Below are 15,371 nucleotides of genomic sequence, written 5' to 3'. Positions count from 1 at the left end.
AAAAAACAATAATGGAATCAGCACCCGAAGGCCTACACCGGCAGTACTATACGGGTTAACCCACGCCAATCGTCAAGTATGAAACTTAATTTAGAAAAACCCAAACGGCAGTGCTTGGAGTGCATCCAGAAGAGGCTGGTAAAAGGTAGAACAAGGGAATGGGAGGCGTATGCATGCACCAAAAGGCAGGTTCAAGCAACGATCTGCGGCCACTGGTTACAGTCCGGCAATCACAGGTCCCGCAAGCGGTACATCGTCTCAGAGTAGACAGCAGTGACAAAATATCGAAAATAAAAATCATGAAAACCCGTCCATTCACTCGCATTATTGTATATGTACAGACGGAGATTGCTGAGATTACGTTACTACAGACAATGGCGTCATCAGGGCAGCGAACGGAAGAAATGCTACAGTGGCAAGGTAATGCAAAAAAGAGTGCAGTGAAAGTTTGCTGTGGCGACAATGTGATATCACTGCTTATGTGCACAGGATCATGGCTAATGGCATCATCATGGTCACACCTAACGAATTTGAGCTTTCATCACATTGGTGTTCCCGACTGTACTCTAGAAATGATGGTTTTGGAGCAGCCTCCGTTGGAATATTATCCATACCATTTTTAATGAAAATCCCTCCATATATTCCCAAGTTACTGCTTGAGTATAGACTGATTTCAGATATGTTTGCTGTCTCCAGCAGCAAGTACGTCTGAAACGTCACTTCTACCAGAGTACACAACAAGACTGACATTTTCATATTTTCCACTTTGAGAATCTGATTATGAGGAAATATAGTTTCGAAATGGCAAGCAAAAAGATTTCTTTAGTTACTTATCTTAAAATAATTCAGTAATAGTTGAAGACATATCACTTCTGACATGGAAGTTACATGTTCTCGTCTGACAACATGTCAATATTCTTTTCATTTAAGGTATCTTTTTAGTAACTGTTTGAGGTATTCAGTATTTTCGTAGATTATTATTTTTGCATTGTAGTTTTGTTTGGAATTTTGTATGCAGTGCAAAGAATTTGCATGTTACAACTTTAATATGTTGATGATGATGCCAATTTTTATTAAATTTTGTGTAAAAGTCTAGTTCACTTTTGTGAAAGCATGAAATCTCTCAGATAACTGAATATATGTTAACTGCTCAAGTAAAACCTGTGCAATAATGGTAGCTGCTGTTCCTAAGCACCATGCCATAAAGGTGTGGGAATAAAACTCCAGACCTCAGCCGTAGACTGAGGTGAATGTTCACATTCATGCTCTGGTCACTAGACTTCCAGGGAAAGAGCATTGAGGTTGGGTAAACCCTACAGTCAGTTTGAATGTAGTTCTGAAGACAAAATCTCCTGCCCCCATTGGGAACTGAATTATGATGAACCTTAAAGAACTGCATCATCATTATGTAGGTAATAATATATTTGAACCATTAATCAATTAGAAAAGAGATATTTCTGGTACTGGGACATTTTAAATAGTTGGAGCTGAAAAACCCATGAATAGACTGCAAAGTGCTGCTTCTGGCCTTGAAAGCATGTAGGCAGCAAGATGCTGTCATCTGGCATTCTCAGAAATGTATGTGTGTGTGTGTTGCTAGGCAACAGACCACGCCTTCCCTATTAATGCTTACCTGAACCTATATAAACACAACTCATGATGTGGAGAAGGTTACACAATGTCCATATAAGTGTTGCATTAAACAGCTCTGTGTGTGTGTCTGTTTGTATGTTTAATAAAAACTGAAATACAGTGGGGAAGTGTGTGGGCCTACAAGGTAGATATCAACTATATTTTTAATCATTAATATTTTATTCTCTACATGACTGAGAGTACTGCAGGAATCATGTAGTTCTTATGAAGTGATTTTAAAGTTATAAATTTCAGTAAGTGAATCGAGTTGTGGATGTGTGTTAATCAACTGTGTAACTATCAAATGTTATGGAATATACTGTACTATAAAATTAGTTGCTTTGTTGCTTAGTTTGTTAGTAGGTTTATTAGTTTGTTAATCAGTTGTGGTTAGTTTAATTTTAATGGTTTTTTGATTGCTTAACTTTGTTCTATTGGATGTTAATAGATATACAGAAAGTCCTTAAGTTATAAGGATCTACAGGCCCCTACATATAAACAAAGATATTACTTGTCTTAATAATTTTATTTTCAGATATGAAAAGAAAGATACAAGGCTAGACTACACAGTGCCATAATCTAGAAGATAATAATTTTTAATTCTGCTTGTAATTCTTTAATTTACGTCTTTTATTTATATTGGAAATTAAATTCTGAACAAATTTTTGGAACACATTTTGTTTATAACTGGCAGATTTCCTATAGTTATGCAGTTAGTTCACTTTAGTGTTTGTGGATTGATTGTTTCATAAATTTAATAGGTTATGCTTGTGCTTTCTAATAGGGTCAGTTTAAAACATTTACCTTTTATTTAAACTTTTATGTGTGTATTCATGTGTAAATTTTGTGTACATAATTTTAGTCTCCAAAAGATGGAACTATTTTGCCGTGACAATAAACATATTTAAGCATATTTTAATAAAATATTATTTAATATTAAATATAATTCAAATTGTAAGTTGGTAATGAGTTTTATGTTAATTCAGTTTTGGTATAGTACTTCTGGAATTGTACAGAGATATCACAAACAAAGTTTAATATTTATTATTATACATTAGCACATTGATTTTATTTTCAAGTCTAGGTCTTACAGAAAGAGAATGTTGAATTCTTTCATGATCTACAACCTAATTAAATAAATAACATTAGTTTATATTTTTCCTTGTCAGAATTAACTTTTATCATGATTGGTACCAGGAAAAAAGAATACTCAGAAGTTTACAAATGGAAGATTTATTATAGTAGAAGGTAATTTCATGGTAGAAATATTTTTAAACTATTATTTTATCCGTTGTGAGGGATATTGGCCAAAAGAAAAGTAACCTCACATTATTAGCTTTACTGGTCACATGACTAGATTGTGAACAATGATATGAGGTATACTGTCTTATATGTTCATGCTATAAATTTTCATTTTTTCTTTATTCTCCACCGTGAAGTTTTCCAAAAATGGCTATTTTACTGATATCAAGGAAGTTATGTAGGGTATTTTCATTGAAAGAAATAAAGAAATTCCTTCATAATTTTGATAGGGTAACATCTTGGAAAGCAGCCACTTGAAAGGCAGGAGATAGGGGATAACATTAAAGTGGATCTAATGAAGATGGGTTCTGAACTTGTGGACTTGCTCAGGTTAAGTGAAGGACTTTGTTATTTGTGACATTGAATCTTGCCATTCTCTTTCTAGAGACATGGATAGATCGATGGATTTATTGGTAAAATGAAAATGCAGGTATATACATTATTTATTATTTTATTCCACAGATACTTCTAAGAACATTCAACAGAAGTTAAAATGTCTGCACTTTACATAGCAGTTGTCCTGATTACATCAGCCTTTATTCCTCCATCTCTTGGTCAGGGGTATGGTCCTTTGCCACATAAGGCTAAGAAACATCATAGTACAACTACAACGACTCTGCCACCAGATATTGCTAGCTTGAACCTTGATGGACAGCAATATCAACCTGGGTTCATCAACCCAATAAGCAGCACACCTGTTCCAGACAACAGCCTTGGTTCTTATAGTCAGCCAGAATCAATTTCCCAGGGAGCGGGCTCATATTGGTGGCAGAACTCCAATTCTCCTTTCAGTGGTGTGAGTGCACCCTCACCTGCTCAGCAGCCGCCAGCACGGCCGGGTGGTTGTGGTGAAGCAGCTGACGGGTGTGGAACTGGGTCAGCACCCATCAATATCCAGGGCAATCCCTTTCTGAGTGGTTTGAATCCACCTATTACACCTTCAAAACAGGCAGTGGCCTGCAGCGGGGCTGGATATGTTTGCTCTCCAAAATACCTGTGCATCAATGGAACAGTCTCAGAGGATGGACAGGGGACCTTCGAAGTGCGATCAGAGGTACGTTTACATGTAAATTTACATTAGCTCCACATTTCTGTTACAGACAGAACAGTTCTGCCATGAAGAAAAATAAGTATACAGTGTGCTGTAACATTAGTTTTTATTTCTTGTTTAGAGAAATCTACTGCAAAAAAGTTAGAACTTGGACCTTTAGAAATATTAATATTAAAATGCTGCAAATGAAGTGAATAATGGTTATTGGACAGTCACTTATTCTTTTCTTTATTAGAAATTTAAGGAACTGGAAGCTTTTTCTCTGAGTCTTGTGTGTGTTTTTTCTTTTTAGAAATTTTATAATTTTTTTTAAATTTGACCCTTTAAAGCTTAATGGATCAGTAACTCTGCATTTTGTACTCATGGATTTCATATGATTCTAAGTGTAAATGTTGATTTATTTCCTTAAACAGTATTAACTAGTTGATCTTTGTAATGGAGATGGGTGTTTTCTTTGAGGTATGGACTGAATTCTTATATGTTATTTACAGGACCTTTGGCTTCAAAGGATTAATTAAGGGTAAAGTGTCTATCAGTGATTAATTATGAAGTAGGATGGATTGAATGAAGAAGTTCAAGCTAAAGTCCATTGGAAGGCATTTTTGACACAGGGATGAACATTTAGGTTGCATAATACTGTGGAGTTAATTTGTAATGCATAGTTGGTCACAACATTTCGGAACTAAGTAGTTTTGGCACAGCATTAATATATCTTATTCACATTTGGGAATATCCTATTTCAAGCCTAGTTAGGGAATAGCTGTCTTGATGGTATCTCAGTTTTGTATGGTCCCTGCATACATATTCTGGGATACTACCTTAAAATAGGCCATAACCATTTTCCTTCTAGTCCTTTCCAATTTATTGTCACTCTTTCGTTCACACCTTCATTAAATGAACCATGAAATAATGAAGTTTTACTTTTTGTCATTTCTGACAGCCTTATAGCTCAGAGTGGCTAGTACACAGTTTATTTGTAAGCAGAGTATACATTCACTTTCGCTATAACTTACCCACTGTGAACCTGACTGGACTCATGTTAGTGATGATATCATTCTCTGTTTATCCCTCTTCTCTGTCTGCCTCCTTCCCCTCCACCACATACTTATAAAGCCCTGGACATGCTTTGTGACCACAATGATTCAGTGCTGTTAATCTTTCAGTGGAAAAACCAGTTATTTTAATGGTGGCATGTTTCAGTAACAGTACTTGTGGATTTTTCAAGGTATAACAACTAGCTTAACATGTTGAGTCTTCTTTGGGCAGCTGGTTACTATATCTCCCTTTTTGAGACTTGGAAGGCTCATCACCTTCACAAGTGGTTAGTTCCCTTTCAGAAGTTTAAGAAAAATTTCATTTTTATTTCTTGTCTAAGAAATCTGCAGTGACTTTTGTATATGAGTCTCTCACTGTTAGGTAACAGAAAAAAAAAAGTTATATATTTGGCCAGATTTATGGCACCAGCTATCATTAAGGGCTTTCCTCAGCCCCTGCAGGCCACACTCCTCCTTATCACACACATTTATCAAATCATTTTATTCAGTACTTTCAGCTTTGCAATGGACATTGTGTTCTTGTTTCATAGGCTCTTCAGTTATTTATCATTACTCTTTCAACTACATTACATAGGTTGCATATAACACTGAATTATATGGAAATATGGCCATGAATGGTGAGTAGATAAGGATGTGGAAGGGCACAGTCATGACATATTTTGAGGTTCTAGCGTTAGATTAAGAATGACTATGTTTGAAATTGGTTAAAGGTTCCTCAAGGACAACCTTTGGGGAAATACAGATCTGGGAGGCTAAAAGCTGCATGAAATTTGCCCATAAATAGCATGAACATGTAGGATACAAACTTTGCTGCTTTATAATGATATAAAGCAGACAGGACAGACTATGATGCTACATCCTGCACACATAAACTTGCTGGCCTTGAATCAGGACCAGTTGCACTCCTACTCTTTTCATTTCTTCCGTCTTTTCCACCACATCCTAATATGGAATGTTGCTTTAGGCCTTGTTTTCACGCTGTCAGGAGAAGGGTCTTTGACACATGATGAGATTAGTCAGTGATAATAACTCCAAAAATGTTAGCTTCTGCACTGGACAAATATGGAACATTCATATTCAAATTGTTGTTATTTTGAAATTGAGAACAAATTACAGAAGTGAAAATGAAAGGAAAGTAACAGAATAATATAAAAACTACATGGCCCCATGAGGAAATCACATCTAATATTGTTAGGATGATTAAATGCAGGAGGATATGATATCAGAATGCCATAGGTAAAATTCTCAGGGTACAAAAGACAGTTATGAAATTTTGATTTCCACAACAAAGAATATATTGATCAACTAAATAACTGTCATCTGCAGAAGGAAGAACTTATACTTTGTAATTAATTATTATAATTACTCGAATGCATGAGCACCGTACCATAAATGCCTGTATGGGGCATCAACATACTGTACTTTTTTATGTTGCTGCATAGAGATGAATAATACCACCTGCAACAGTGATGCTAACCTGGCTGCCTAATATTCAGACATCTCATACTACTTAATTTTTTTTTAATTCTTTACTGTGGATTTCTTATTTCAAAGCATGTTAAGCACGAGTAGTTTTCTTTTAATTTTCCAATGAAACTTTAAGGGTGCATACATGTACATGAGTAACTACAGTATTATTTGGCCATGAAAAACTATTTTGTTATGATCATATAAGTTGGATTGAATTAGCTGATGATATGGTCCAGTGTTTGGCTTGTGTGATGAACATTCATCTGCTAAAATTAATGTATTTCATGGTCTTGCTGGATATTACATGGGTTGAAATTGTGTCTTGCAGGTACAATACTGTGATGCTACCTCACAGGTATGCTGTCGCCTCCCTGCTGGACCTAATGAACCCTCTGTTTGTGGTAGTTATGGTTCAGGTGGTAACTGTGGTGGAAATCTGCCTGCTTCTCTTTCCCCTTCTCAACCAGGCATAGTACATGTCACCCCCTCCCCATCTCAGTCAGGATTAATCCATATCACTCCAAGTTCAAACCAGCCTCCCTCTGCTGGAAACATCAAACCAGGAGATGGACTTTCTTATGTTCCGTATTTTCCAAGACCATCCTTCCCAGCCAGTGGAGTCCAGCATCCCAGTGCCAGCATCCCATCAGCAACATATGCTCCAGGCAACAACTTTGGACAACCAATTCCTGGCTCTAATGGAGTGCCAATCGGAGGATCAATTTATGACACTGATAGGCATCCCGTGACTCCCGCAACCAATCAGAGTCCATACACAGGACCTCTCAACACTACTCCACATCCTGGCTGTGCAGCTGCATTAAAGTGTGTTCCAGAATCATACTGTACTGCAGAAGGGGTCATGGCAGATCAACCTGTCATACTTACCAGAGACCAGTATGAGAACAGAGTGCCTCTGTCGGTGAGTGATTGTCATGCTGTGTATGTTGAACATTCAACAGTGGGGTCTCCATGAACATATATTGTCATATACTGCCCTAAAATTATAGCTTGCCTAGTATTGTTGTTGTGGTCCAGTAATGGACAAGGCGTTGAGCTTGATAAGTATCTTAGAGGGGAAGACACAAGAAATGTATACAAAGGTTTGGTGGAAAAATTTCTGTTGTAAAAGTGCTACATAGAAAACTAAAAATGAGATGAGAGAATATTATTATTATTTTTGAATTGAGTTTTTACGTAATAGGTTTTGTGGATGTGAACTGAATTGAAATGGCCAAATGTAAGGTCCAGTGGTGGTTTTTGGTATTGTCAGTGCCAAATCTTTGGTCCATTAGCTCAAAGGTAGTATAGGCAGTCAGTTACTTAACTCATTTAGTCTTTCACACTTTCCTGTAATTTAACAACAATAAAATGACTACACAGCGCAATAACCCAGAAGACGGATATCTTCAAAATGACTTAGCTTGGCAATCATATACTTTTTGCACTGCATGATTTACTCTCTTGTTCCAATAAGACTTGTAACATCTGCAGGAATGTGCTGATCCTGACACTGGTGCCATTGGTAAATGTTGTCGAGATCCCAACTACAAGGATCCCTGGCCAGGTGGCATGATGAAGAATAATGATGGCAATGAGCCTGAAGAGTGTGGTGTAGGATCCTCTTGCCTGGAGCCATACCAGTGTGGTAGCCAATACAAGATTCAGCCAGCAAAGGTGAGCCAGAGATGGGTGCAAGACAGAATGCACGTTACTGAGTCACTCCATCAATCTGACACCAGCAAAAATTTTAGCTGTACTCCATTTGGTGCACACACATTTTCCATGTGTTTTGTTGCTGTCATAGGACTTGATGCTTATTTATTGTTTGCAGACAAAATTAACGGTATTACACTGCATCAGAGACATCAGTTATTTTTATTTTCTCTTTTGTTAAATATATATAGGAAGAAAAGATTTCAGTACAGGTTGTATATTTTAAGGTCATACATAAATATTTTATTCACTGAATCATTTATAAGTAAATTGGTTAAGTTCTATTTAAGCTTCATGTGAAATAATTATTATTTTGGGTCAGTATGTTCCAAAATTAAATTCTATACCCACAACCTCCTCCAATACCAAATTTGTTCAAAATTCAATGATTTGGAGATGAAATATGCCTTTACAACATGTGTTTGTTTTATGCACCTTATATGTGCAACACATAACAAAAATGGTAACTTAAAAAAATACTGATCATATTCACTTGTCTATTACAGCCAAAGAATTAGTTCTGTACACACAACTTCTTGTACCTCTTTTCCTTCAAAACATACTAAACATGAAAATGTGTAGTTTATTCATAGCAAGAGTTTCCTGGATGAATCCAATCCTAGTATAACAAACTCACTCTGAAGAATCCACTGTTACATACTATACAGGATGAACATGAAAGAATTTTATACTTTCAAAATGATACAGAAAATAAATGGGGTCTACTTAGAACTTTACACCCATACCAGTTGATATGAAAACTAAGTTTTATTTCAAATGACCTGAGCAATTGTTGTTGCACACCTCTGCTAGGTGCTACTAGTTATGAAAAAGGAGGAGTATGCTGTGTGACTTGCAGAGCATGTATCGAGTCTTAGTGAGGTGTGAACAAAATTCTGAGAGCTTTACTATCAGCTGGTATAGATGTGATGTTCACCAAATTTTTCCTATGTCATTTTGAAAGTGTAGTGTTATTTTGTGCTCACCCAGTATATTTACCCGATATTAAAATATAACTTGCCATTGTAACATATTTTCTTTACTGTTTAAATAATAAGACAGCAATACATTGAATTTCAGAGCTGCAGAATACTTTTCAGTGGGGCATCAGGCATCTGCTGTTCACATGATCAGCCTGGATTCCCTGATCAGCATCCAGGTGGAACATTCATTCCTGGAACCACTCCAATCTCACAGAAACCTGTCAAGAAACCTACTAATGGTTATTCTCAGCCAAAACCAGTTATTCAACCAATCCCACAACCAGTTCCAGCTCAACCGTTCCCACAGCCGTCTCCATCGTCTCCCCAGCCAGTTGCACAACACTTTCCTTCATCTCCTCAACCATACCCACAACCAGTTCCATCTTCTCCTCGACCATTCCCACAGCTAACCCCATCGTCTCCTCAGCCAGTTGCACAGAACTTTCCTTCATCTCCTCGACCATTCCCACAGCTAACCCCATCGTCTCCTCAGCCAGTTGCACAGCACTTTCCTTCATCTCCTCAACCATACCCACAACCAGTTCCATCTTCTCCTCGACCATTCCCACACCTAACCCCATCGTCTCCTCAGCCAGTTGCACAGCACTTTCCTTCATCTCCTCGACCATTCCCACAGCTAACCCCATCGTCTCCTCAGCCAGTTGCACAGCACTTTCCTTCATCTCCTCAACCATACCCACAACCAGTTCCTTCTTCTCCTCAACCATTCCCACAGCTAACCCCATCGTCTCCTCAGCCAGTTGCACAGCACTTTCCTTCATCTCCTCAACCATACCCACAACCAGTTCCATCTTCTCCTCGACCATTCCCACACCTAACCCCATCATCTCCTCAGCCAGTTGCACAGCACTTTCCTTCATCTCCTCGACCATTCCCACAGCTAACCCCATCGTCTCCTCAGCCAGTTGCACAGCACTTTCCTTCATCTCCTCAACCATACCCACAACCAGTTCCATCTTCTCCTCGACCATTCCCGCAGCTAAACCCATCATCCCCTCAACCTTATCCACAATCAAACCCAAGTAATGAATTATCCCCTCAACCAACTGTACAGGTATCAGAGCTAGTACCTAGTGCACAACCTCCTACATACACAAAACCTGTTAAATCAGTACAATCTCAGACAGAGTTGTCATTCTCTCAACCACATCCAACACTGCCTCAATCACAACTCCACCATCCTGGATCTCCTAAGCCATTCTTTCAGTCACATTTCCCTGTGCCTCAGCCTCAATCAGGCCAACCCTCAAGACCATCGACAGGATATCCCCAATCAGTCGGAGAGTGCGGGATCAGGAGACAGGTAAGCACATTAACAACCTTAACAGTCTGAGATTAATTTGTCTTTACATATGAGATGCCACATCAGATGCATACTATGTTATTTGAATTTTAAAATTGTACTAGAAAATAATTATCTATAAGTCAGATGGACTTCAGTATGAGATATATTTATTTAAGCACATGACATTCCTCAGGTTCAATTTCATATCAGTATTTCCAGGATTATTACAAAATTAACATTTACAAAAGTTTATTATGAATTAACTATATGATATACAAAAACCAATATTACATTTTTGGAAAGAGTAACTGAAGAAGTTTTTTCTCAGCCATTGCATTGCACAGATATGGCAGACATAACTATCATGGCTTCACAACTTGACTTGCTAATTTGACCTATCATATCTGAAGTTCTTCTTGTGGTGACTTCAAGAACTTTATATGTTCATAGGACAAAAAAAGTAATTTTGAGTTTCTCCTTCCAAAACTGTGATGTTGGTTTCTGTATCTCATTTAGTTTGCTCACAATAAAATTTTGAAAGTTCTCGTGTAATAACCCTGAATTTTAATTCTTAAATTGTTGAACTCTCTGGCATTGGATGGAGAAATTACTTTCTTGATTCTCTCCTGAGTTTGACCAAGGACCAACTTTGAAGTGTTTAGTGACCACAACATAGATCTCCAGGTCTAATAACAAATTTTCTATTTTAAGTTTGTCAAACTCAAGTCATTTATTGTCCCAGTATGAGATTTCTTGGCAGATGGCCTGAAAGTGTTAATACTGTACATGTAATTAAGTGTTTTCTTTATGATAATTTTCATACATCCATATTCTATTCCTATATTTATGGGGGGAAGTCATACAATTTCTGAGACAGCTTCTAAATTCCATAAACCTGAACATGGTGGGAAAAGGGTGTAAAATTATTAGGATTTCAGAACCCTTGTGTTTGATGTGGATCTGTGATGCTTTAGGTATCAAGGCAAGGCTTGAGTGAAGCAGATGCAGGATTTGGTGAGTTCCCATGGCAAGCACTGGTGTTGTTAAATTCAAATCAAAGTGCACTGTGCAGTGCTGCAGTTATCTCAGACAACGCTGCCATCACAGCTGCACATTGTCTCCACAAGTGAGTATGCCATGGAATGAATAACATTCACAATTTAAGAACACTGTGTAATAACCAGATATGTTGTTTTCCAATGTGACCATTGTCCTTCTGTTTTACAGTGTGGAATCAAGTGACATACTTCTCGAAGTTGGGAGATGGAGGATACTTTCAAGTGATCAACCGAAGCCTGTCCATGTGATTCAAGTGGCTGCCATTGCCCGACATCCAGATTTTGATGCAAGCTCCCTGTTTAATGACTTGGCTGTGCTCATTCTGGACAAACAGCTAAGATTTGATGAACATATTGACAAGATCTGCCTGCCACCTAGAGGCCAGGATGTGTCTCAGTTCCAAGGCGCATGTACTGCTACTGGCTGGGGAAAGAAGGCTTTGCAAGGTGTGCGGTGAGACCTAGGCATGAAAAAATACGAGGCAGATTTAGCTGAGCAGTCATGCATCTGACTTGAAAATTAAAAGGATTTTTTAGCTTTATAGGTCAGTTTGGATGCATTACTTCTAGACCAAAATCACTTTTATTCAATGTGTGAACCATGATAACTTGGTCAGTAAAGTGACTGGCTACAGACTGAATGACCAGGATATGAATTCTGGAAGCTTGCAACTATGTCTCATCATCACTGTATTCAGGATGGTTGTGGCTCTGTATATACCCCTGTTCACCTTTAGGATGCAATTCTTAGGCACAGGAGGAAAATTACCTTGCCATTTTGATGTTCTTTTGTATATTAAGCAAAGAACACCTTCCATGTTTTTTGTTCATTTGTCTGTCTGTCAGATATCTGAGATCATATTGCCACTTATGGGTTGACCTGCAAATTCTATCTGTGAACATTAATTTCATATATCATTGCCTGAAAGTCATGGACATAAACATAACCTCAAAGATTCATGCTGTCACCATGTTTATTGTAATTTTTAATGTGTAAAATTACATTCAAAAAGCGTATTCACGTGATTTATAGAAACTTTCATGTGACTAGCTGCAATGATTATTTGGATGCTGCTATTAATACAGATTTCTTCTAAAAAATGTATTTTACAGTTTATAGTAATATAACCTCATTTTACACCAAGATAACCCCAATAAATTGTCCACATTATTGAAGCTTTGTTGCCAAAAAAAATGTCAGGACCTTTAATTAAATTACACTTTTATCACTTCCATCATATAATTTTCAAAGTTATCACGTTGTTATTATTGGTGATGCAAAATTAAAATCCATGCCAGTACTGTTAATGTTTTGATGGAGAGAGGCTGTCTCAATAGAACTTCGATTGCTAGTGGGGTCAGTGTCCATAGTCCAGATGATACATAAATGAATATGGAGCAGCAGTGGAATGATACTGACAAAGGAAGACTGAAGAATACAAAGAAAACCCTGCCTCATTGTCACTTTATGAAACACGTATTCCACTGAACTGACCTGGGTATGGGCCTGGGATGCTGTGTAGACAAAGTGGCAACAGTAGTATAAGTTTGTATTTTCGGCTGAGAAACATTATATTGCTCCTATACTAACAAAATATTATGTAATTACAGCAAACATTCCTGGAAGCATTCTCCACCAAGTACCTGTCAGGCTGATCCCTCACTCAGCCTGTGAGGACACTCTGCGAAAGACTCACCTGGGGCAATACTTCATTCTGAATCAAAGCTTTCAGTGTGCTGTACCAACTGCACCTTCACAAGATTTGTGCAAGGTGAAGCACATTTTGTTGATGTACCTAATATTAAACTTTATGATTCATATCCTTGCCTTAGTGTCCTTTATGGTAGGGTGGTTTTAAATCAAGGTCATAATTGACTGCACATATAGCTCCAACGAAAAATATGCATGCAGAATTTTTAGAGAGAAACTTTTGAAAAGCAACTACCTGAAAAATCCCTTTTACCTGATGTGAAAACAAAATCGAGCTTTCAGAAGATCATAATTTTATAATTTAGACAATGGACAAAATAAAACTTTTACATTTTATAACATACCACTGTCAGAGAACTTCATATTCCAAAACTTACTAATTTAGCACACATGGTGGGACACAAAAACAATGTTAAGGGGGTCATTCTGAAGTGGATATAAGGGAAGTAATTGTTGAGAATGGAACTGGCTCAGTTAGCATGCAGTGATAGGTTTTTCTGATGACAGTGATGATCAGGTTCCATAACATATTTCTTTAATACACAGCTATCTAATAAGTGACTTAAAACTAATCTGTCCCACTAGTAAATGTGTCAATCCATCTGCCTGTATGTAATTCATTATCTCATCTGAATGTATGTGAGATTCATCATTGAATATTTACTTTTATATCAAAGATCTTTTCTTGATCAGGTTGATGTCGGTGGACCAATCGCCTGTGATCGGGGAGACGGACATCATGTACTGAGTGGTTTGTACAGTTGGGATATTGGCTGCAATGTCCCTAACAGTCCAACTGTGCTTGGTGGCATAGATGTTGCCTGGATTGAGAGCATTCTGGACCGCCCAGTGGATGAGCTAGTTAGGGATGAACTAAATGAAATCCTTAAGCAGCAACAACAACAGGATCTGGTAAATGTTGACACTGAGAGTAAGCCAGGCTTCTCTCAAGGATATGGCAGGAAATAGATATGAACTCAGGCTTTAAAAGATGCGACTACTCCTGCTCCAATTGATAGATGATGTGGGAATAAGTGTCTAATCCACATGCTGCCCTAGTTTCAAAAATGCCATAATTATATAAAAGCATAATGTAAACTTACACATGTCCTTTTGATGCATTAATTTCACTGGTCAATAAGTATAAGAATTTAGGAATTCAGTTCAATTAGGAAGTATGTAACCATTCAAACCATTATGGGTATGTGTGATAACAGCAATGAACATTTAGTCTGAAGATTTCTGTCTTCTGGGTTGTTGCACTGTGTAGTCTGGTCGATGTTAATCAACGTTTCAGAGGTCATACTGCCTCCGTTATCAGGACGATATTCATCGCTCTGATGACAGACTACACAGCGCAACAACCCAGAAGACAGAAATCTTCATACTCACCGCTGTGAAAACCTCAAATCTTACAACATTTAGTCTCCTTAAGAGTGGAGAACTTTTGGGGCAGCTGTTAAAAGAAGATGGTATATTTGGAGTTAGTTAAAAGTTAGTCACTAAAGTGACTGTCCGCACAGTGGATGGCTGGAGTTCAATTACTGGAAAAAATATTGGGAATGTTTATTTTTATATTTAAAATGCAACCATGACTTACCTAACCTTGTACACATTAGACGCTGGGAGTGGACATGGCTGGGCATGTAACTGGCCACTCACCTTCACTTAATATGCTGAAATAAAAAATGTAAGCATTTTTACCTCAGTGTAATTATATGCTTCTGTGCTGTACAGATATAATGTATTAATTTATCTTCTCACTCAGTCATTAACAATACTTGCACTCAGATTTCTGACTCTCGCTCTTTTGTGTTTCAATTGTTTAGTCATAATTTTTACACCATTGTTGGTAAAATAACCAGAATACTTTACACATCACTCATTGATTTGTCAGTGAACGAATATTTATTCTCAATAACGATGCACTGATTTTTGCAGTGTAACTGCAACCATTCTAGAAAATGTAGGAGCATTAATTCTTAACATCTCATAACTTTCATGGATATCCTTTGAATTCAAATAATTAAATGGCATATCAGGAATATGTATTCTAACCATGGTCTCTTGTTCATGATGACCTGGAC

At 37.5% G+C, this 15,371-nt stretch overlaps 1 protein-coding gene across 3 annotated transcripts; it reads left to right on the top strand.

The window, feature by feature from the left end:
- The first annotated feature begins 399 nt into the window (after nt 1-399).
- Nucleotides 400-14,987, top strand: LOC110832899 (uncharacterized). Of its 3 annotated transcripts, none has more exons than XM_022070348.2 (9): nt 400-420; nt 3,397-3,988; nt 6,839-7,432; nt 8,005-8,187; nt 9,307-10,533; nt 11,490-11,641; nt 11,743-12,020; nt 13,185-13,345; nt 13,978-14,987. In XM_022070348.2, exons 2-9 carry the CDS (start codon nt 3,428-3,430, stop codon nt 14,251-14,253), a joined length of 3,432 nt encoding a protein of 1,143 aa, XP_021926040.2. In that variant the 5' UTR covers nt 400-420; nt 3,397-3,427; the 3' UTR covers nt 14,254-14,987. The 3 variants fall into 3 exon arrangements, with proteins under 3 accessions (XP_021926040.2, XP_021926039.2, XP_021926041.2); XM_022070347.2 differs by lacking the exon at nt 400-420 and adding an exon at nt 1,627-1,777; XM_022070349.2 differs by lacking the exon at nt 400-420 and adding an exon at nt 1,870-1,886.
- Nucleotides 14,988-15,371: the final 384 nt, after the last annotated feature.

The sequence above is a fragment of the Zootermopsis nevadensis genome, unplaced genomic scaffold (genome assembly GCF_977971745.1).
Source record: "Zootermopsis nevadensis isolate Lab colony 2312 unplaced genomic scaffold, Znev_1.0 Znev_ptg000008l, whole genome shotgun sequence".
Taxonomy (NCBI): domain Eukaryota; kingdom Metazoa; phylum Arthropoda; class Insecta; order Blattodea; family Termopsidae; genus Zootermopsis; species Zootermopsis nevadensis.
The sequence above is the reverse complement of the archived record's forward strand: the minus strand, read 5'-3'. Positions and strand labels throughout refer to the sequence as shown.